The sequence below is a fragment of the Mustela lutreola genome, chromosome 8 (assembly GCF_030435805.1).
Source record: "Mustela lutreola isolate mMusLut2 chromosome 8, mMusLut2.pri, whole genome shotgun sequence".
In the NCBI taxonomy this organism is placed as follows: Eukaryota; Metazoa; Chordata; class Mammalia; order Carnivora; family Mustelidae; genus Mustela; species Mustela lutreola.
Genome location: NC_081297.1, coordinates 7,549,552 through 7,571,645, shown reverse-complemented (window position 1 = coordinate 7,571,645; position 22,094 = coordinate 7,549,552). Strand labels below are relative to the sequence as shown.

At 43.3% G+C, this 22,094-nt stretch overlaps 1 protein-coding gene across 1 annotated transcript in view; it reads left to right on the top strand.

The window, feature by feature from the left end:
* The first annotated feature begins 3,436 nt into the window (after window positions 1–3,436).
* Window positions 3,437–22,094, top strand: part of ITIH5 (inter-alpha-trypsin inhibitor heavy chain 5) — a 72,946-nt gene continuing 54,288 nt past the window's right edge. Inside the window, exons 1-2 of the mRNA XM_059183767.1 lie at window positions 3,437–3,619; window positions 12,675–12,719. Coding sequence (XP_059039750.1) covers window positions 3,530–3,619; window positions 12,675–12,719 — 135 coding nt within the window. The 5' untranslated portion in view covers window positions 3,437–3,529. The remainder of the gene's footprint in view (window positions 3,620–12,674; window positions 12,720–22,094) is intronic.

Genomic DNA, 22,094 nt, shown 5'->3' with positions numbered 1-22,094 from the left:
CTGTATTCTCTGTTTCTGTTTCCCCAGATCTTCTCCTTGGGTAAAACTCAGTGGTTGGTAAAATGGGTAAAAAAGTGGATGTAACTAGACTCCCAAGATATCCCGAGAAATATGGAGCCAACTTTGAAGGGAATCCATTTCCTCCCTAGGCTTTTTGATTAAGGAAAAAACAAAAAAAGCCAAGGTTGTAAGGAACTGTAGCAACTATGCAAAGTTGTCAGGGGTCCAAGAGAACCACAAGGCCATATAAGTAGATAAAAAGGTGAGACTGGGGTGGGGGTGGGGGGGGGAGAAAATAGCTGACCCAGATTAGAACAATGGCCTCATAGACACTCAAAAAGGAGCATGGGGCAAAGGAGGGACCGAAGGGGGAGCGCAGAGGACCTGGGGAGGGCTTGAATCTCCGAACAGCTAGACAGAGGCACCTGGGGCTTCAGGGTACACATTCAAGGGAGAGGAAAAGCGAACAAATGGACAACAACCCCCCCTTTCCTCTTCAGCCTCTGCCCTGGCAGGCTTAGCCATCGGTGGGCCGTCTCAAGTGGAAGAGCAGGAGAAAGTTCCTAATTCTAATGAGTCTGATGCTAAAATTTTGGGACCCTCAGCTCACCCTCAGTCACTCAGGGAGCCATTTCCTAGCAAGAGCTGGCACAGAGGCCCTCTCTGACCTGGGCGAGGCAGCTCTTCTTCGTCCCCCTCCCAGAAGCCCTTGCTGCTGAGCTCCACGCTAGATTCGGTCCGCGAACACCTGGGGCCTTGCCAGAGACTTGTCTCTAACGGAGTGAGGTCCTGGGCAAGACTGTGAGGTGTCTCGGTGGAAAAATCCTGAGTGCGCTAGATGTCCTTTACAGTCTTGAGGTTTGAGCTTTGAGCTCTGAGGTTCTAAAAGCTTGGTAGCCTCAAAGTAGAAAACCAGCTCCCCTCGAGGTGAAGTGAGAAACATCACTTCAAAAGACAAATGTTTGTGGGGACAGTTAATTATTTATTTTTAAATTTAAAAAGTAATTTTGTTATATTAATTTTCCATCCCTTTTTGGGGGGACAGTTAATTTTTTATCCTTATTTATGAGGTCAATATAAATCATGGCCTATGTTTGTGAACAGTTTTGGAAGACTTTCACTGGGTCTTAATTTTATTACACCTACCTAAGCTTTTAAAGACTGTCCCTATTCAGTCCTGCAGATGCTCACAAGTCACAAAGAAACCTAGGCTATTATCATTTGCAAATACTGGGAATTTTGGAAACTCTCCTAAGTCCTGTAGCTAGATAGTGGCCAAGTTGGGACTATAGCGCAGCCTTCCTCATCCCTGGCACAGCCAGTGCAGGCTCCTACTGCCGGGCCTCGCGTGTCCTAATTTCCTTCATCAAATGTTCATTAGGTGCTAACCATACATTTAGTACAGCACTGGAACTTGTGGGAGATGCTCTTCTGCAAGGAATTTCTGATCCCACTGGTAAAGCTGGCCTTCAATTGCACACCATAAGCCCCAGCCCCATGGCATACAGTAGAACTGGAGAGTCCTACAAGATGAAAGGAAAACTGTTCCTTGACGCTGGACTTCTGCAGAAGCCAGTTGGGACAGATTTGGGAAAAGAGCAGATAGAAGGCCAAAAAAGAGAGTTGAGACACTGAGGGAAGCAGTAGGAAGGGGAAGACAAAGATGCGGTCCCAGCTCTCTTGGAGGATTGAGATCATAGTTGCTGTTGTCGCCTTTCAAAGAACTGGGCTTTGTTCCAATTCAACTTTCCGTTCACAAGTAGGTATTTCCTTCAGGGGGGTGGGGACATGGCAGGCTCTGATTCCAGAAGACTGAGGACTGTCCTCCTTAGTTAGAAAGAGGGTGTGTGTGTGTGCACATGATTCCTGTGCTGCCACATTCCTGCGTCAGCCTCGGTGCGGGGTACATTGGCAACCTCATGATGAATTTATGTCGAAGAACTAAAAATAATCCTTTAACCTGCTTCAGAGTTCTCCCTTACTAGGGATTTGGTTGTAAAATCTTGCTGGACGGGCTGCTGTTGCTTCCTACTGGTTGAGTGTGTTTCACTTAGTGGTTAGGGGTGGAAATGATTAACTGCTAAAGACAAGGGTTTTCTTTCCTTTCTTTTACAATGGCAACCTGTTTCTCCCTAATCTCCTAATGTCTTTGTTGAACAAACAGCATTTCAATAAGAGTAAACAAAATATTTTAAGAAGAGCTGTCACCATAAACACCAATTCTTTTTGGTTTTCATGTTTTCTTTCCCTAGTTCTATGTCCACATTTTTGTGCATCTGTATTTTTATCTGATTATAATCATATTGTTGATAGGGTTATGTAATCTGGTTTTTTGCTCTAGATTACACCGTAGACATTTTTCATGTTCTACAGACCTTGTGATTCTTATCTAATGGCTGCATAATATTCCAGAGGACGGATGTGCCATTATTTGAGTTAGCCATTTTTCTGTTCTTGGCCATCCCGGTTTTGGTCAGTTTCTCACTCTCATTCAGCTCATGGATTTAGATGCTGTTTCTAGAGAGACAGAATATGTCTTTGAAGCGATTGGCCTTTGAAACTTGAAATAAACAAGTGGCTCTAGCAACACTGTGTGTCCAGCAGAGAAAAAGACAGTGCAGGGTGTAAAAGCGGCGTGTGGATGGTTGGCAGGCAATAATTCTTATGGCTGGACAAAATATCACCAATGGTTTGTAACTAACATACCCAGTGATATTCATTTCCATGATTAATAACCAAAGCCTTAGAAACACTGCTACACGGTGCCGTTCTAGCCTCTCCTTTTCTGCCCCCTTTGGCCAGAACCGCATAAAAGGGGACAACATTGCTGACACTTTCTGCAGTAGACTAGTAATTTGCGTCCCTTGATTTGGCTTCTAAGCATGAAGGCAGGATGCCAGGAGGCATGTGCTGCTCTCTGGGCAGAAGTAAGCAGGTCTCCTGTTGGCTTTATGCTAGCAGGTGAGGGCAGGTGGAATATAGAGTGGGTCGGGGTTGTATGTAGAACGGATGGGGGGTATTGGTATATACGGCAGGGAAGGGGTAGTATTTATAGCAGGTGAGGGGAATATGGAGGTATACACAGCAGGTGTGTTGGGGGGGCGGTATATAGAGCAGGTGGGGGGGTGGGCTGTGTACTGAGGGTCAGGCCAGCTTCTCCCGTATCCTCCTGCCGCAGGAATTTAAGCCACCCTGTAGAAATCATTTCACACCTTGCAGGAGAGAAGGATTTGGGGTCCGGTGGCAGGTGTCCCAAGCCCTGAAGGTGGCTGCACAAGGCAGAGCTGAAGGGCGGGCCGCGGAGGAGAGCCCGTGGCGAGCGGGGGCAGCCTCTCTCTGGGGCGGTAGGGCCTCAACTGGGACCCGACTGGGACCTGGGTGGACGCGGGGCGGGCCGGGGGCGGGGCGCGCGGGGGGCGGGGCCCGGAGGGCGGCGGGGCGGAGCACGTCTGCAGCCGCCGAGCCGCGGAGCTGTCCCCCGCGCGCGTCCCGCCTGGTCCCAGTGCACCGCCGCGCTCTCGCCCCCGCCATGCTCCTGCTGCTGGGGCTGTGCCTGGGGCTGCCGCTCTGCGCGGGGTCTCTGGAAGACGCGCGGACCCGGGATGACACTTCGGACCGAGTAAGTAGAAGTGGGAGGACCTAGAGGTGGCCCCGGGCGCGGGCTGCCACCCCTTCCCGCCGCGTTCTTCGGGCGCGTGGCTGTTGGACAGACTCCCTTGAATGGCTGCAGGACGCAGGGAAGGGAGAGATCACCCCCACCTCCCGTCATATCGTCACCCCTTCTCTGCATTCCCCAACCTTCTGCTCGCAAGCGTCCCCATCTGTTGGTCACTCTTGGAGAGAGTTTGGATGAACTTTCCGCAGAATTGTTCCTGGGGTTTGAAAGCCCCGCAGAACCAAATCTTGGTTCCTGTTGTGGATGGTGTCAGTTTTGAGAGCGAGCCCAAGCTAGCTACAGTTTCTCCTTTAAGATGCACGCATGGGGTGGGGTGGTGTTGCTGTTGTTCCTAGCAGTTCAGAGAAAAACACCATCTAGAAGTTGCAGACTCTCCTCCACTTTCCCCATCTGAAAACCAGGGGGACTTGACTTTCCCATCAGGCTCTTAACAGTGGGTTAGCAGTTCAAAGGTGGCTTGATGGTCCGGGAGGATCAAAAACCCAGTGTGCACTTACCGGAGTTAGCAACTTGTGCATCTGCCGGAGTTTGTGTTCTGAAGGGCTCAGCTCACAGGTGGATAAACCCGCAAGTATGAGATCTCACTGCCATGCCCGAGAAACGGAAAAGCTTTTTGAAAAATATAAAAGGAACTGACCAAAATATCAATGGGCAGGGGGCGGCTGTATCCCAGTTAAAGTAGGCATCTCCTGGTACTGTTTCCACACGCATCACAGAATCGTTTAGCTTAAAGCATATTTCAGATGATGGGAACAAGAGAGAAGTAGGCATACTTTTCCTCCCCTTTCTCCAGCAGCTCGCTTTGAAGAGCACATCTGGAAGACGGTTACTCTCTTGTTGACTCTGCACTGGGATGTGTTTTCTGCACAATGAAAGAAAGGGTCCTTCTCACATAGCGTCGTCAGGAGGAGTAACCAGGACAGATTCGAGGAGGGTGAAAGGTAGAGTGGGGGAAAGGGCCCGCTTTGGGTCCAGAAACTGTGGGAAATAATAGGGTTTTAAGGATTGAAGAGTTAACACTCCTAAAGCGCTTGGTACAGTGGCAGCACTTAAGTTCACTCTTGCCATCAGGCTTGGGCTGCTGAAGCACAGAGGGAAGGATTTGGGGTAAAGAGCTTGAAAGTTTTGGGGGGGGGCAGAGGGAGGAAAGTGTGGGAGGAACCGAAACAAGGATTCTGTTTATGAGCTAGGAGGAGGGATGAAAGCTCCAGCATCTGCCAGTGCGAGTAAGCTTCACACTAAACTTTTCCTGCATAGAATAACATGGCCTTGGCCCATTTTAGTGATTTCATGCTGCCTTCAAACCATAGCGTGATTTATGCGTCTTGAAAATGACTCAGACAAAAATTCCCAAGATATGCAGTTCTATGAAAGTTTGCAAATTTTACCTTTTTATCTCTATTAAAAAAAGAAACAAAAAGCAACAACGTGTGTGTGTGTGTGTGTGTGTGTGAGAGAGAGAGAGAGAGAGAGAGAGAGAGAGAGAGAGAATGAATAATGTAGGATTTAAGAACACAGGCTCCAGAGTGTTCTTGTCGAGAACAAGCCCTCCTGGGTCCAAACCCTGGTCCTACACTCTCCGGAGAGTTACTTACTCTCTGTGAGTCTCTGTTCACTCATCTGTAGAATGGGATGGTGAAATAACTCAGTTAAAAGAATCTTGAAGATTGAAACTTTGAACAGTATGTGGTGATGGCCTTAGTGCTGACTCTCCATAATTATGGTCTTCAGAATTACACGTAAACTTAATTTGTAAATGTAAACGAGTATGTCAATTTCATGTAAATTTTAATGCCCAAGAACATGCCTGTTAGCTTGCATTGTCACTTGTTGCTTACCTTCAATTGGCAGTATTACTAATAACACCTTAAATTCAAGTTCCTTTCTCCTCTCTGACCCTTCACCCCATTTGTAGACAATATTACCCATAGCAAGAGACTGCTCTCAGCAGTGGTCTTTGAACTTTGGTATGCAAAATGGTACTCAGGGAGCTCATCAAATACCCTGGGTGGCTCAGTAAGTTAAGCATCTGCCTTAGGCTCAGGTCATGATCCCAGGGTTCTGGGATTGAGCCCCATATCGAGCGCTGCTCAGTGGGGAGCTTTCTTCTCCCTCTCCCTCTCCCTGCTGCTCTCCCCCCGCACCCCATCTTGCTTGTGTTCTCTTTCCCTCTCTCTGTCAAGTGAATAAAATCTTAAACAAAAATACACAGACCCCCATCAGATTAGATCCATTAGGTTTGGGGGGGTTGGCTGGGTGATTCTGAATTAGATGACCCAGTGACCACACATAGAATAATACTGCTTTAAAAGAATCTTTCAGGAAACTAATATTAAAAAGGAAGTCTCTTGTATAAAATCAGCCTGTCGCAGATTTATCTCTTTCCTAATTTCAGATTGATATTGTGTCCTTAAATTGGGATAGGGCTGTATACCTATTACTACAAAAACAGTTTTTAATTTACAGAATAGCGATAACCACTAATAGACTGAGTGTTGCTAATGTTCCGGAGAGTTCGCTAGCGGCTCTGTGTAAAAATAGTGAGAAGCAATGGAGACTATGGTGGGAGCCAGGGGGAGCCAGACTGTCCAGGTTCAAATCTGCGTTCCAGCACTGACTGTGTGTACCTGGGCAAGTAACTTAACCTCTCTGGGTCTCCGTTTCATTGTCTACAAGACAGAATTATTACTGTGATTGGCAGGGGTGGATCTAGGTTTTTAGAGGCAAGTAAAGTTTACATCATTGGTAAGGCCCTCTTTGAAGAAAAAGAATATCCAATTAGGACTACAAAATTTAGGTGCTAAAATGAACATGTATTTAGAATGATAAAGAGATCACAACACAGGCCACCTGTTTACAGTCTGACAGACACCACAGACATCAGCCGTTGTTGAGGGACTGTGCGAGGGAGGGATCCTGACGCTTACATTTTATTAGCTTCTAAATAATAATAAAATAATAAATCCACTCTTGCTCTCACAGTTGCTGTGAAGATTTAGTGGATTAATTCACGTGAAATACATGTATTCAGTAAGCACTAAAGTGATATTAGCTATTTTCATTGTTTATGGAGCGCTTGCTTAAATCTCTGATGACCACCGCAAGGAGAGTCTCTGTTTGCTTCCTTCCCAGGAGAAGCAGGGAAGCTCTCCCAGGGAGAGTGACACCAGAGTGACAGGTGCAGAACCTGGATTAGAACCCAGGTGTGCTGGATGCCAAGGCTGGGCTTTACAGACTCCTCCAAAGACCAAGCCACTTTTGTATTTATAACCTAATAGAATTTGTTTCAATGTGCTTTTTATTTGCGGCTCCCGGCATACGGGTAGTGTTCAATATATGCCTGGGATACCGCATTGATGGTGGGGATACGTTTCTGATAACCTGAATTGAGAATTTCTGGAATTTTAGTTATTTTAGAATCCGCCCCTCAGAACCAGACCTCTGCATCTGGAAACCCAAATCAAGAATCAAGAAAACAATTTTTGTTTTTGTTTTTGTTTTTGTTTTTGTTCTTAACTCTTTAAAAAGTGAAGTTACTAAAAGATTTTGTGAGCTCCAGACCACTCAGGACTGTCTCCTTTTATGGGCCTGGCTGTGATTGTTACAAAGGAGCCATCCGATGAATGGGAAGGAGGATATTGTGGGAGACAGTCCAGAGATTTACTCACTCCCCAACCAGCCATCTCCTATTTCACTGAGTAGAAGGAGGAGGAAGGAGAGGGCGTATTGAGAACCGGGTCTGTGATCTGTATGTGACTTCATTTTCCTACCCAGCAGTCTTCCCCACACCTCGGATGCTCTGTTGAAAGCATTCTTGCCTTCTTGCTGTGCGGGTTCCTGTCAGAGACCCCAACTGGCTCTCTGTAGCTAACGACTGGTTCCATTTAGGAAGATGGGATCATGGGAGGGAGACCTAAGCTTTTTTGGGGGGGGGGGCAGGGTTCCTAAATCTCCTCCTTATTTTCCTAGAGGCAAAGTCCAATTCCCTTGTTTTTCGCAGGTGAAGAAAGTGACATGTCTAAGTCCAGTTGCATTTTTTTTTTTTTCCTTATAAACCTGCCTGGAAATTGTTGGGAATTGTAGCCCAAAAGTGAAGTTTCTTCTTCCATGGCTGAGGTTATGGGCGCCCCGAATTGCAAATGGTCATTAGCTAAACATCCTGCATCAGCATTACTCCAAAGGAATAAAACTTTTGTACGAGGCATGTCGAGTTACCCAAACAGGAATCTTCCCAGAGGACTTGTTCTCAGCCCAGGTGACAGGCAGTGACTGCAGTGATGTTCCAACCCATGGCCCTAGATTCCATGTTAGGCCCTCTAGCAGATCTCGGAGGCCCTGGCTCCTGAGTTCCTGGCTCTTGGTTTTGAGATCAGAACACCCCCAGGGGAATGGGGGCCAACTGGTGGGTAGGTTCCCAGTACAGAGCCCTTTAGGAACTCATCACTTCTGTCCCCAGATGGGGGTGTGGCTAAGGCTGGCCCAAACGCAGCATCCCTTGGATCTGTTATGGGACCCAGACATCTCTGTACAGTCAGCCTGGGTCATTACGGCATCCATGCCAGGAGGGAATGTCTGTGTTCTGCATCTTCTGAGTTTCTTTCACCCGGGGTTAGAATTAGGTTTCACTCTTTTCCTTTATCCCATGCTCTTTCCCATTTATGGACTTTGGGGAATGTTCTAAGAGTATTTCCCTTCTCCTTTAATCGTGATCCAACACTGTGATAAATCTGTTATTCAAATTATGAATATATAAGCAATGCCTACACCATCTTTCGCCCAGAGCTTGGCTAACTGATAATGTAGATGGGAGATTCTAGACTGCACATCCCCAACAGTGGTATTGCTACATTTTCTGTGCGAAGGAAATCTTCCCCAACCCTCTCCCTCCTGGTAGTGAATGCTGCTTAGTCCATACAAGTTGGAGAGGCGGTGGTAGACCTCTGAGGCTATTTCTCAACGTAGTTCCTGTATTGAACCTGATGCTTTGTCAGTTTCTCCTGGCCCCTCCCCTTTTTTAAAGATTTATTTTATTTATTTGACAGAGAGATCTCAAGTAGGCAGAGAGGCAGGTAGAGAGAAAGGGGAAGCAGGCTCCCTGCCTCGCAGAGAGCCCGACTCAGGGCTCAATCCCAGGACCCCTGGACCACGACCTGAACCAAAGGCAGAGGCTTTAACCCACTGAGCCACCCAGGCGCCCCTCTCCTGCCCTTTCATCCCACTCCAGCAATGCCTGTGCCACTGGTTTAACCGTACCTCCAATGTAGAGCCTCTCACGGTTTCTCCGGGGCATAGAGAACTCTCCTTTTTTCCATTTCCTTTGTAACTTATGAAAACTATCCTTTCTATTAAGTTTTCATGAGTACGTTTCTTTCTTTCAAGTCATATAGTATGGTCCTTGACAGCAAGGATCATGGCTTACATTTCTCAGTTAAAATTGTGGCCTGGACATCTTCTGTTCCAATGCTGAAGAAACAAGCTCGGCTCAGTAGTAGAAAAGAACTTTATTTAGGCCCTCTCTGAAGTCTGTGATTTAGAGCCTCAAGCTCTCGACATTACTACTCACGGCGCCCTTGACAATGGACGGGAGTCAGTTCCATATCTGTCCTGAAACTCTACTCCCAAATTCTTGTGAGGCTTTGGGAAACATTCGAACAATAAAAAGGATCAGGAATTCCTAACTAAAACCAAAGATGACGACATTGGTGTCATTTCCAGTTCCAGTCCTCGCTGGCACCGGGAGACTCTCTGTACTGGGAAGCTTTGATTCTGGTTCCGTCTCTTTTAAACTTGGACTGAAGCGTTGCCATAGCGATCCCCTGAGACATCAGATAGTCATCTCAAAAATGAAAAACCAACTTCTCTTGTTCTCCTTAAAGCTTGTTTATTTTCTTGGAAAAGCTATTTTACAGAGGAGGAAACTTCAAAGAAAATACTTGAGATCAATCGCAGATCTTAATACCTGAGAGAGGTTGGGCTTTCTTTCTGACTTTAGCTGTTAAGTGGTCCCCAGCCTATTCCACAATTTGAGGAAGGGAAAGGCCCGACGTGAACCGGCAAAGCTGGCAAAGACCTTGCCCAGAATGCTTATTCTGGCTTTCTGTGGACAGTATCTCAGGCAGAACACCTCGTCTGAGAGAGAGAAGCTAGTATCATCCTACTAATTGGTTCTCATTTGGACTCAGGGTGGCGGATTTTAAATCTTGTACTCTCTCTCCTGTTCCATGTTCTATAGAATAGGAGGCTCTGTAATGGCTTATAATGATAGTTTACAATAGTATATATACCATAGTGTGTGTGTGTGTGTGTCCCACCCTCCTGCCCAGGGGAGATCAAGGGAGGATAGAGATTAAAACAGTTACTGTTATGACTTTAGTTTACCAACTGGAGATATCTTTATTGCTTCCTTTTCTGTTGTGGAAGTGAAATGTGTTAATTACTGAAAAACTCAGATAACACGGGAAAGTTTCAAGAAAAATAATTCAGCCACCCAAAGGTGGCAGCCATTTACACTGTGGTGTACATTCTACACGTACAAACACTTACGCTTACAAAAATTAGATCATATTAACTGTAAGGTTTTGTTACCAGATATAGTCACTTGAAATGTGTCATGGATATATTAATCAGGATAGGCTAGGTTATTCTGTGGTGACAAGGTCTTAAAAATCTCAGGAGGGGGTTTGGGAGAAGGGGGTGGGATTATGGACATTGGGGAGGGTATGTGCTTTGGTGAGTGCTGTGAAGTGTGTAAACCTGGTGATTCACAGACCTGTACCCCTGGGGATAAAAATATATGTTTATAAAAAATAAAAAATTAAAAAAAAATCAACAGTTGACTGACATTAAGATCAGAGCATCTGGGTTTTAATAGTAAAAAGAATAAAATCCAAATTTATTTAAAAAAAAAAATCTCAGTTTCTTAAATACCACACATTGACTTCTTGCTTATACAACCGTCCATCTTGGGTTGATGGCTGTCACTTAGGAAGTTTGGCTTCATAAGCAGCTGCCATTTCACACATTGCTAATTACTGTACCAGAAAGCTAAAACAATTCTGTAGGATCATACATCCGTAGTGAAATCACTTGATCCAGGAGTGACGAATGCCACTTACATTCCTAACTTACTGGCGGAGCTAGGTGCATGGCCATCTGCCTTCCCACAACGGGCCCAGATAATGCAATACTTCTGGCAGACAGCTAGAGAAATATTTGGTGGACAGCACTGAAGTCCAGTAAAGTGAATGTTTGTTGATGCCAGTAAATATAGATAACACCATTCTTTTCTTTTCTTTTTAAAGATTTATTTATTTATTTGAGGGAGAGAGAGAGAGAGAGCACGAACAGGAGGGGCAGAGGGAGAGGGAGAGAGAATCCCAAGCAGACTCCCGACTGAGTGGGGAGCCTGGTGCGGGGCTCGATCCTACAACCATGGGATAATGACCTGAGCCAAAATCAAGAGCCTTATGCTTAACTAACTGTGCCACCCAGGTGGTGCCCCACACATCATTATTTTCTATAGCCATGTAATTAGTCCATGTATCATAATATACTGATTATACTGAATAATATACTGAACCAAACCTCTTTTTAAAGATATTTTAGGCTATTTCTAATCATTAACAATTGTTTTAAAAGTTCAAAAAATTTTCTTACTTTTTCCCTCTTACAGTACTCTTCTGTAAGTAGAATTTCTAAATTAAAAGGCATGCGTACCGATGGGAATGGAAAAATGTTGCAGCCACTTTGGAAATCAGTTTGGCAATTTCTTAGAAAGTGAAACTTAAATTTACCATATGACCCAGATAATCTACTCCTGGATATCTATGTCCAACACAGAGACTTGCATGTGAATGTTTATATAAGTTTCACATTATTCATAATAGCCCAAAACTGGAAAAATCCTGAACATCACCTGGCGAATGGATAAACACAATATGTTATATCTGTACAATGAAGTATTATTTAGACATGAAAAGGAACGAAATACTGATAAATGCTACAACAGGGACAAACTTGAAAAGGTTATGTTAAGTGAAAAAAGCCAGTTATAGAAGACTATTTATCATGTGATTCCATTCTTGAAATGTCCAGAATGGGCATATCCACAGGGACAAAGTAGATTAGTGTTTGACAGGTGACAGGTAAAGGGTATGGGGTTTCATTCTGATCTAGTAAAAATGTTCTAAATTGAAGGTGGTGATGGGTACACAACTCTGACTATACTAGACAACATTGTTGTGCACTTTAAGTGAATGATTATATTGTCTGTAAGTTCCACAGCCTTGAGCTGTTAAAAAAGAAAAGATCTGCATAAAGACCATATTTTTCAAGTTTTTAATCAACATTATCAAATTGGCCTCCAGAAAGGATGGTTTATTACTCAGCAATATTTGAACAGTGATTTTCTATGACTAATGTTCAACCACCAGCTAGGACTTTTACATTAGTCCAGAGTGGCTGATCCCTTAATACAAGTTTTTTAAAATAAGGATTTTATCACCTTCCCATAGCCCTCCTCCCCATGTGGGAAAGTACAGTTTAAATAACCAGAAAAAACACAGTGAGAAAATTCAAGGTAAGTTCAATTTTGCTTGCAGAGTTTCCAAAAGTTTTGAGTTGAATAACCGAGCCCCTCAGAGTAGAACTGAATACATTTACTCACTGTAAGAGACACAATAGCAAAGAGCTTCAAGGCAGAAATAGAATAAAATGAAGTACAGATATTAGATGAATTCTTTGCTCTCGTCATTTCGTGCTCCTCCGACAGGTGGAAGAACACGCAAGTGACGAGGTAGCGCCATCATGGTCGAAGCAGTTAACCAGGGCGGAGGGGGGTGGGTTCCACTGCCAGGCCCACTGCTCCTTCATCAAAGGTCCAATCTGCTTTTCAGGGTGGACTGTCTCTTCTGTGAATTTGAATTGATTTTAACCCCCTCGTGTAATGCATTTCACAATGACCTCCCAATCCTATTTCATGACTCTTTTCTCCTTGTAGGTTGGACCCAGGGTGCCAAGGCAAGCCCGACTGTTGCAAAGGCTGGTATGTATATTCCGGGGACAGCTTCCGTGTCTGCACCCTCACTACTCTGTATATTTTGAACCAGGCCCTACCGTCGCTTGCGGCTCCTCCAAAGCGTGCAAAGCTGCTCACAGAAGAATGCTGACATTAAACAGCATAGCTTTTATAAGGCTTGCTTGAACTGGATTTTCTTTCTGGAAAGAGACCTCATTGTTTCAGTAGGGCTCTAAGGACAAAGGATGGAGTTTCAGAGCCTTTCCAAAAAATGAAAAAGCTTAAATAACCTGTACTTTTTATGGCATTCTTACACGAGAAATAAAGGCTTTGTAGTGAAGTAAACAACTGAAGTAAGCAAAGAATTCACGTTGGTCGTCTACAGCTCCATGGAATGGAGTTGGGCAAGGCTCTCGGTGTGTGTTGGAGGCTATCAGATTGGAATTTGGGCGTGTGTTCAGGAAGTTGAAGAGCTTATTTGATCCCGTCTCCGTTCTTCCTTACCCCTGTGTATGCAGAGATGGATCAGAATGTGGGAACATGCCTTCGGGCCTGGGATGTGAATTTGGCAGCAGTTCTCAGGGGCTAGGCATCCCTCCGGGGCCTCTCTACACCTGGGCAGTGTCTGAGTCGGTTCTAGCTTTGCCACGACCCATGTCACGATCAGTACCGTCTTTGTCGGGCTGCGAAGTTGGATTCTTGATAGTCCCTGCTTGGTTCTCCCTCCTCCTCTCTTCTCCCAGGTTTGTTAATCTCATAATCATTCTTTGGTGTTTGTCTCCACGTTCACATCATCACAGACAGCCATAGACAAACATAAACATGTCAAGAATTGCGAAGAATCTGGACTTCCCCCAACTTGCAAGCCAAGGAGAGGGTTTGTTGCCATTGCCTGGATGCCAGCAGAGCACAGGAGACTCCTGGGTCAGAGACAGAGGGCGATCACTGCGCGCAGAATAGCCGTGCGGGAGAGCCAGTGTTTGTTATCATTCCTGGGATCTGATGGGCACGTTCTCTTCATCATTCTAGATATTAAACCAGCTTCCCCTTTGCTCTGGAGGGAGATCCCACCTCTTCCAGAGCTGTTCAGTATTCAAACATCCTTGAAAAGACAATTCAGAACAAAGGTAGTTAGAGCCTCTGCTCAAAAAAGTGTGCAGAAATACCAGGGACTCCTGGAGAATAGTGTCCCAGAAAGACCTGTACAAGTGTTCTTTTGTTCATGCAGGCCTTCATCCCAGCTGGTACTTTTTTGAATGCTTACTATCTCCCCTGCACCGCTGCAGGCACTGGGAAGGCGGTAATGAACAAGACAGACCAAAGACCCTGTCTTTCATAGACCTTGAATTCTGAAGTGGGGCAGAAATAGACGAAAAAGACAAAGTGAATAAATAAATCATAAGCGTCTTAGTAACAGAGAAGGTGACGGTGCCATTGAAAGAAAGAACATGCCAGAAGATGGTCGAAATAGAGACATTCGCATATATGAGATTTCTGATCATCGCTGCCAATCAGTGGGATCATACAATGACAGCTGAGGCTGGCCGAGGGTTTGCTGTGTGCCTGGCATTGTTCTAAGTGCGCCCGTGTCATACTCAGTCACTTCTGTACCGTTCTTTGAGGTGTTAGAAATGAGAAGGCAGAGGCTCAGAGGGATTGACTAACTCACCCAAGACTACACGTTTGGGAAGAGGTGGCAGAACCAGGATTTGAGTCACTCCTCCGGCTTCTGTGTGTACTCGTAACACACATACTGCCTTGTCAAGGACAGATCTTTTGGTCCATTTCTTATTATTTTCAATCAATCTTATGTCACTTGGCCTAACTGTATCCATTCTTTTAGGTGGTGAAAAACATTCTCCGTAGTTGGCGCACCATCATTTGTTAAGCATTTGGCTGTGGACGAGCTTTCGATTTGTCTTCAGTTTTCTGACCCCTGTAAAAAATGCTGCAGGAGGGTTTTTTTTGTTTGTTTGTTTATTCTGTTATGTGGGTGCTTTTTAGTCTATGACCTAGATTTTCAATAGAAAGATTGCTGGATCAGAGGTGCATGGGCATTTTACATTTTGATAGCTGTCAGACTGCCTTTGAGTACTACTGCTCTTAATTCTGTCTTTATCAATTTCATTTCTATGAGCCATGATAAATATGCACATTTCTGCCACCAAACATATAATCACTCATTTTGGCTTGTCAGTCTCTTAGATAGAAAGTGTTGTCTCATTGTTCCTTTAACTGACATTTGCCTGACTACTTAGGAATTTAGACTTTTTCTTCCTATACATTTATTGGCCATTTACAGTGGTTCTTCTGGGAATTATTTGTGTGTGTGTGTGTATGTCCTGTACCCATCTTTCTATTATGTCTTTAATCCCCCAGTGGTCAGTATGTTAGAGATCTTTGTATGGAGAGCTACTGTCTTCTGAATTGGAAGAATCCCCCCCACCCCAATGTCTCATTTGTTGATGAACTTTGTTTACAGTATGTTTTCATGTAGAAGTTTTAAGTTCCTTAGTAATAAATGAGTTCATCTTTTCTTTCTAGCCTTTGAGTTTTTGTTTTTGGTTTCAAAGATTTTCTTGACCCTTAAGGAAGTGGTGATGCAACATGGGGGCTTAAGTGGGTAGGAGAAGAATATTTATATAATTTTTATAATTTATAGATTTTATTATGATTTATGCATAATTTAATTTAAATTATAATTTTATTATAATTTATATGGTATGTATTATATAGAACATATAGTATAATTTATATGTAATTTATGTATAATTGTATATTTATATAAGTATAAAATTATATTATTTATATAATCACTTAGATTTTCTCAGACATCTCTAAGAATTTTAAGTCTTACTTTCACATACATTATGCTTCTTTTTTTTTTTTACCATGAACCTTGTGTATACATCCAGCTGGTACAAGCATGAGCTTCCCAGCAGTAGACCTGATGCTTCCTTCCCTTTTGCACATGTCTTTGGTGCCTCCACGTTACATATAGGATAGATTCCAAGGACATGTAAGGCCTTGTGTGATCTGACTGTGGTCAGCCTCTGTAGCTTCAGTTTATCCTGGGAATCTCCTTATGTTTTATGTTCTAGCTGTCCACACTAATTTGAAGGTCTCCAGATGTTCTCTAACTAATGAATAGAATGTGGACGGCAACAGCTGTTCCTCTCCTATCACTGCCAACTCACGAACCACAGGGATTGCTTGATTTTCTTTTGAATTAACTGGATACCCTTTTTATGACACTCTTTGGCAACACAGACACCAAGAAAATTTGTATTTGAAGAAGCAGGCGGTATCTTTGTATCTGAGTAGCGTGGTGCTTGACAGAGAGTGACCCGGTTTTCACTGTCATCGCTTAACCTCTCAGGGGCAGGAGCAGGTCTTGGCATCTTCTTCATAGGAGGTGTTCTAAAATCTGTACTTGGAGTATGTTTTAAGCAGTTATGGTAAGACATGGAGACCTGGAACTGCTCATCACAAAGGAGGAACTTTACACTCATAGGTCCCTAGGAACAGGAAGCACCGTGCTGGTTTCTGGTTGTCCGGGATCTAGCTCTGGGGTGACTTGGGGAAAGGCGAACCTTGCCTTGGTGTCTGGGAGGTTCACCAAGGAGGCGGCTGGGAGTGTGGGCTCTGGACAGGTGGGCTCACACAGGAGGAGTTTGCTGTCTTTAGGGATTAGCTTGCCCTGGGAAGGACAACTCTTGAAGAGCAAGGCTCCAAACTCCAGAGCGACAAGTAGATAGAAAATACAGTCAGCCTGCACGGTGCTGGGTGTTGTTATCTCACTGGGGGCTACGTATGTGTCTGTCGCTTTGGTTGCGACTCCAGCCATCGTGGTTTCTCTCTTGTTTCTCTCTTGTAATTTATGTATAATTATATATTTATATAAGTATAAAAATATATAAAAATATATAAATTTATTTATTTATTTATTTATATATAAATATATAAATTATAAAAATTATATACGAGGTGTATAGAGTAGGGTTTCTTTCTCTATGTAAAGGTGATAATTGCATTTTTTTTCCTTTCCTCTGATCATAGTGAAAGGTTGCTCAGTAGAATGTATTAGCACAAATGGCAATTCAGAGCTAATGCCACCCTCTGTCTACGAGGAAGTGAAATTGTGTCACCCGGGTGGCAAACACAGTCCCTAGGGAGGTGCCTTGTCTGAAAGTGTTCTGCTTCATGTAGCAACAACATGGGCTGGGTAGCTTTTCTCAAAAATGAGAGACAAGCAGGTACAGTGAAGGTCTCTGGACCCAGGGTCCACCAACAGCCCAGTGCCAGCCTTCTCTGCTATAAAGTGAGGGGATGCTGAGTTATGAGGTTTCTAAGGGTCTCTGCCATCTCCAAAGTGATTTCTTCTAATGGTCACTAGAGAACCGTTAGACCAGAATAAGACAACAAAGGGTTAATCTTCTGGGAAGAGTCCTGGTTCTGACCAAACATTGCTCAGTTAATTTCCAGATGGCATCTTGGGTAATTCAGGACATCCTCTGGGTGGCTTGATGTTAAGTGACTCACATGAGTCACACAGAAGGCTTTGGTCCCTTGAGCAGCTAATTAAAACACTCCCTGCCTCAAACTGCTTTTCCATCTGTTGAGCCTTTGTAGGAAAAATAATGAAGAAACTGTTTTGTCACAGGAAGACTTGATTTTGCCTCCGATTTTCCAGTTGACATCCCCAAATGAAATAATGAGTTAACTATAAATATGGAAAGCATGTTGGATTTTTAAGAACTGTGCATTGGGAAAAACTGAAGCAACTGTTTTATATCCTTGTTTTTATGACATTTTCACGAATCTCTGCCTTTCCAGGTTCTGTCCCTGGCTTGGGCATGTCGGTTTCCTGACAGTCCTGTGTACCTGTCCAGTGTTCTCACAAGGCACCCGTCTTTCTAATTAAACTGTTCGATTCTTTGTTCCAGGAATGTGCTAAGTAAGACTCCTTCCTGCTTCTATGCCTTTTGTGTTTTTAGAATGTTCTTTTGCACTCCTTCACCACAAACAAATTCTATGTCTATTTTAAAACCTTTTCTTACTTTTACAGACCTCACTGATTTCTCTTTCTTCTGAATTCTGGAAGGTCTTCCAGGCAGTGAGTGAATATGTACATCTCTCTGTATCTTCCCATGTTGCTTTCTATTTTTTGCCCTTTCTTCCCATGGTGATCCTAAGTGCCTTGAGAGAAGGATCCACAGGTAGTATTCCCAGTCCTTCATGGGATTTAATCTAGAGTAGTGGTTAATACATTCGAGTTAATTACTATTTCTGTTGGGAGAATGTGTATTTTTCTTTCATTGTTCAAGATTTTAAAATTCAATTCCATAAATGGTTTCGAGTTTTACTCTATGCTGACAGCCATGGGCAAAAAATAAATAAATAAAAGGTATAATTCATCGCTCCTGCTCTTGTGTATGGTCTCAGAGGGGCAGGGAAGGGATGAGCAGCTTGGGTGTGGGGTAGCTGTGCACACAAGTGGCTTTAGTAGCTTCTAGGCTGAGAGCGCTATCCAGTAGGGCAAGGGCTACAAGGCTTAAGGAACAGTGGGGACTCCTGTGGGAAAACAGTAACTGGGCAGAAGCAATAAAACCCAAATAGTTTCTTGAAACTTTTCTCAGTCTGTCTCTTGGGCCCATAAACTATGTGTCCTATTTTTGATGTAATACTGTGGAAAATTTCAACCATATCCATGATCTTAATTTGAGGCCAAAAAAATTACCGTAATGGTTCATCTTAGTGTTTTTGTCAGGTGTCTTCTAATTTCGCATTTTAATTTTAAGTTTAATGAAATGATAATTGACAGTTATGTCATGAGGAAGGACAAGTCAGCATGACGTCACAGAGTGATGATTGTTCACCACTCTTGATTCTTCACCAAGTGAAGAACATTCCAAATTATTGTCAGAACAGGGTTGGGCAAGGATCATCTACTGATGGAGCTAGATTTCATTTGGAGTGGCAGGCAGGTGCAGTTGTGCCCTGTGCTCCTCTGAGCTGGGGACTTGCTAAATTCTTTTCCCAACTGTCCCTCTACCTTTATGTAAAGGAAGAAAGCAGTAGGTCACTGTGGCCCAGAGTCAAAGATTCAATGAATTCAACTCCACCTCTCAGCGGCAAGAAAAGCAAAGAATCTGTGGTCATCAAAAAAATTTTGTTCAATTTTTTCATGATTATATTAAAATACACACAACATAAAAGTTACCTTTTAAAATCACTGTAAAGTGTCCTGTGTAGTGGTATTAAGTACATTCACACCGAATACAAACATCACCACCATCCATCTCCAGAACTGTCTTCATTTTGCAAAACTGAAACTCTGTACCCATTAAACACTAAACGCCCATTCCTCCTACTCCCAGACCCTGTCAATGACCATTCTCCTTTCTGTGTCAATGAATTTGATTACCTGATAGCTATTTCATAAAAATGGAGCCATATAGTATTTGTCCTTTGGTGACTGATTTATTTCCCTTAGCTTAATGTCTTCAAAATTCATCCATGTTGGGGCACCTGAGTGGCTCAGTCAGTTAAGCATCTGACTCTTGGTCTCAGCTCAGGTCATGATCTACTGGTTGTGGGATCAAGCCCTGCGCTGGGCTCTGTAGTCAGTGCAGAGTGTGCTTGAGATTCTCTCTCTCTCCCTCTCTCTCTGCCCTCCCCCTACTTGTGACAGCTCTCTCTAAAATAAATAAATCTTTAAAAAATTCATCTATGTTGTAGCGTGTGTCAGAAGTTCCTTCCTGTTTTTGAGCAATATTCCATTATACATATAAGCCACATTTTGTTTATCCCTCCATCTATCAATGGACACAGGTTGCTTCTATATTTTGGCTACTGTGAATAATACTGCTCTGACCATAGGTGTATAGATTGAGACCACTTTTAATCTAGTAGAACAGAGGACATCGATGAGCAGAATAGGATTGGAATAAGGAAAAAAATCTAGTAAAAACAGTGAAAATGGCTGCTCACTCTCAGCCCTCATGTCATGAGGTAGTTGGGATTGGCAGGTGTGAGGGGCTGGGGGCATAGGACATGGGTCTGGTCTAGAGTGGCAGCCATCATTAATTAGTGCCAGCAGCTCATGGTCACGAGGGAATGGGCAGCCAGAGTTGCCCCCACTATCCGTTCCAAGACAAATGGGCATTATGGACTTTCATGTGAATTTTCCAACTTTTAAATGTTGTCCCCTAGATGAAAAATTTTAAAAGATTGTGCAAGTCAAATAAAAATGTCTGCGGTCTCTATAATTTGAGATTTCCTCCTAAAATATACCAATCAGTAAAGCAACGTAAATGATACCAGGGTTTTATCTGTTTAAATTGTGAAGGGATCAGCAAACTTTTACTTAAAGGGGTAGATAGTAAGTACTTCAAGCTTTGCAAGGCTGTATAGCTTGTCACAATTACAAAACTATACAACTGCTCTATTTTGTAGCATGGAAGTCGTCACAGACAATATGCAGATGAATGGGCGTAAATGACTTATGTTCTAGTAAAACTTTATTTACAAAATCGTGTGGCTAGTTTGTCAACCCCTGGTGTAGCTGAATCAGAGGGCAGGGGCAAACAATCAGGAAAAATAATTATAAACTTTGATGGATGATAGGGGACTGGTTAATTAAAATATAGAGCATCTATAAAAAGAAAGTACTGTACATCTATTAAAAGAAGAATGAGAGGGATTTGTTTGTACAGTGGCAGATTGCATTTTTCAAAGATAGTGGCACTTTGATATTCTACTCCTCCCATTGAGATAGGGTCTGGACCCTCTGTCTTTGAAATCGAATGTACTTTTGCAACTCTCTTGCCCAGGAGAGTATGGTGGAAATGATGCCATGTGACTTTCAAGGTTAGGGCATGAAAGGGGATAGAGCTTCCTCCTCGATGTTGGGAAATGTGCACACATGGAGCCTCTAGCCTCCAGTCATCAGTCGGACTAATGTGTGAGGTAGTCCATGCTGTGAGTTCGCCTGACCTTGACCATGTGGAAGGACCATGTAGAGGGGTCCTGGGACAACAAGAGATAGAGAAATGTCAGCCAGCGTTGAGATGCCTCAGCACATCACTCTTCCAGCTCAGCCACCTTCTGACTGCACACCCCCTCCCAAGCCAAGTCTTTCTAGAATTCCTGACCACAGAAGCCGCAAGAGAAAATGCCATGATTGCTGTTGTTAAAGCACTAAGTTTTAGAGTGGTTATGCAGCATGGGGTGATTGGGATGTGCACAGATACAAAAGGATGACGCACTGTATCATTAGATGAAATTAGAGCAAATCAACACAGCACGTATTTATGGGAGGATAATACCAAAACCTGTTAGTTTAAGTATTGCCTCTGGGGAACAGAGCTGTAGATCTAGGGCAGGAGGGAGACCATTGTGTTTCCTTTGGTTTTCGTGTAATTTGAAGTTTTTACCATGTGCATATGTTACTTGATATTTTTTAAAAATTGGCTTATATTTTAAATAAAGTGGTGGATGGTAATTAACAATTTTCTCAGTTCAAGAGATTTTTCTTTCTTTCTTTCTTTCTTTTTTAGCATTGGCTCCTTTTTACCCAGTGCATCTATAGAAATTAGAGTTGTGTGCTGTGGTATTGAAACCCTTCACAAATTCACATATTTAAGAATATAAGGATATTGGAGATAAGAGAATATGTTGAAACATGGATAATTTAGGAAGAAAACCTGCTTCCAGGGAAACATGAGTAAAAGTAAAACACTGCATCTCAATTTATGCTTTAATTTATCTCAAGGTTCCATTTGGGAAAGATGAGGAGTCACAAATTTTAATTTAAAAATCCCCAGTGGGTTATTGTGCTCTTAAGGTCATTATCATTACCACCTTCTTCAACCTCCTTATCTTCATTGTCTTTACTGCAGTGTGTGTGTGTGTGTGTGTTTAAAAAATCTATATATATTAAAGGTTTATTTATTTATATTAGAGAAAGCTTGAGCATGTGCCCAAGTAGGGGGTGTGGCAGAGGGAGAGAGAATCTTAAATAGGCTCCAAGCTCAACACAGAGCCTAATGAGGGGCTCTATCCCACAAATTGGACTTGGTCATGACCCGAGCTGAAATCAAGAGTCAGACGCTTAACCAACTGAGCTACCCAGGCACCCTGAAATGTGGTATATATATTTTTAATGAGATCATTTAACAGAAGACTTTGGTTAATCCACATCTAGAATCTCTCTCTTTTTTTTAATGTTTTAATTTTTTATTTTTTATAAACATATATTTTTATCCCCAGGGGTACAGGTCTGTGAATCGCCAGGTTTACACACTTCACAGCACTCACCAAAGCACATACCCTCCCCAATGTCCATAACCCCACCCCCCCTTCTCCCAACCCCCCTCCCCCCAGCAACCCTCAGTTTGT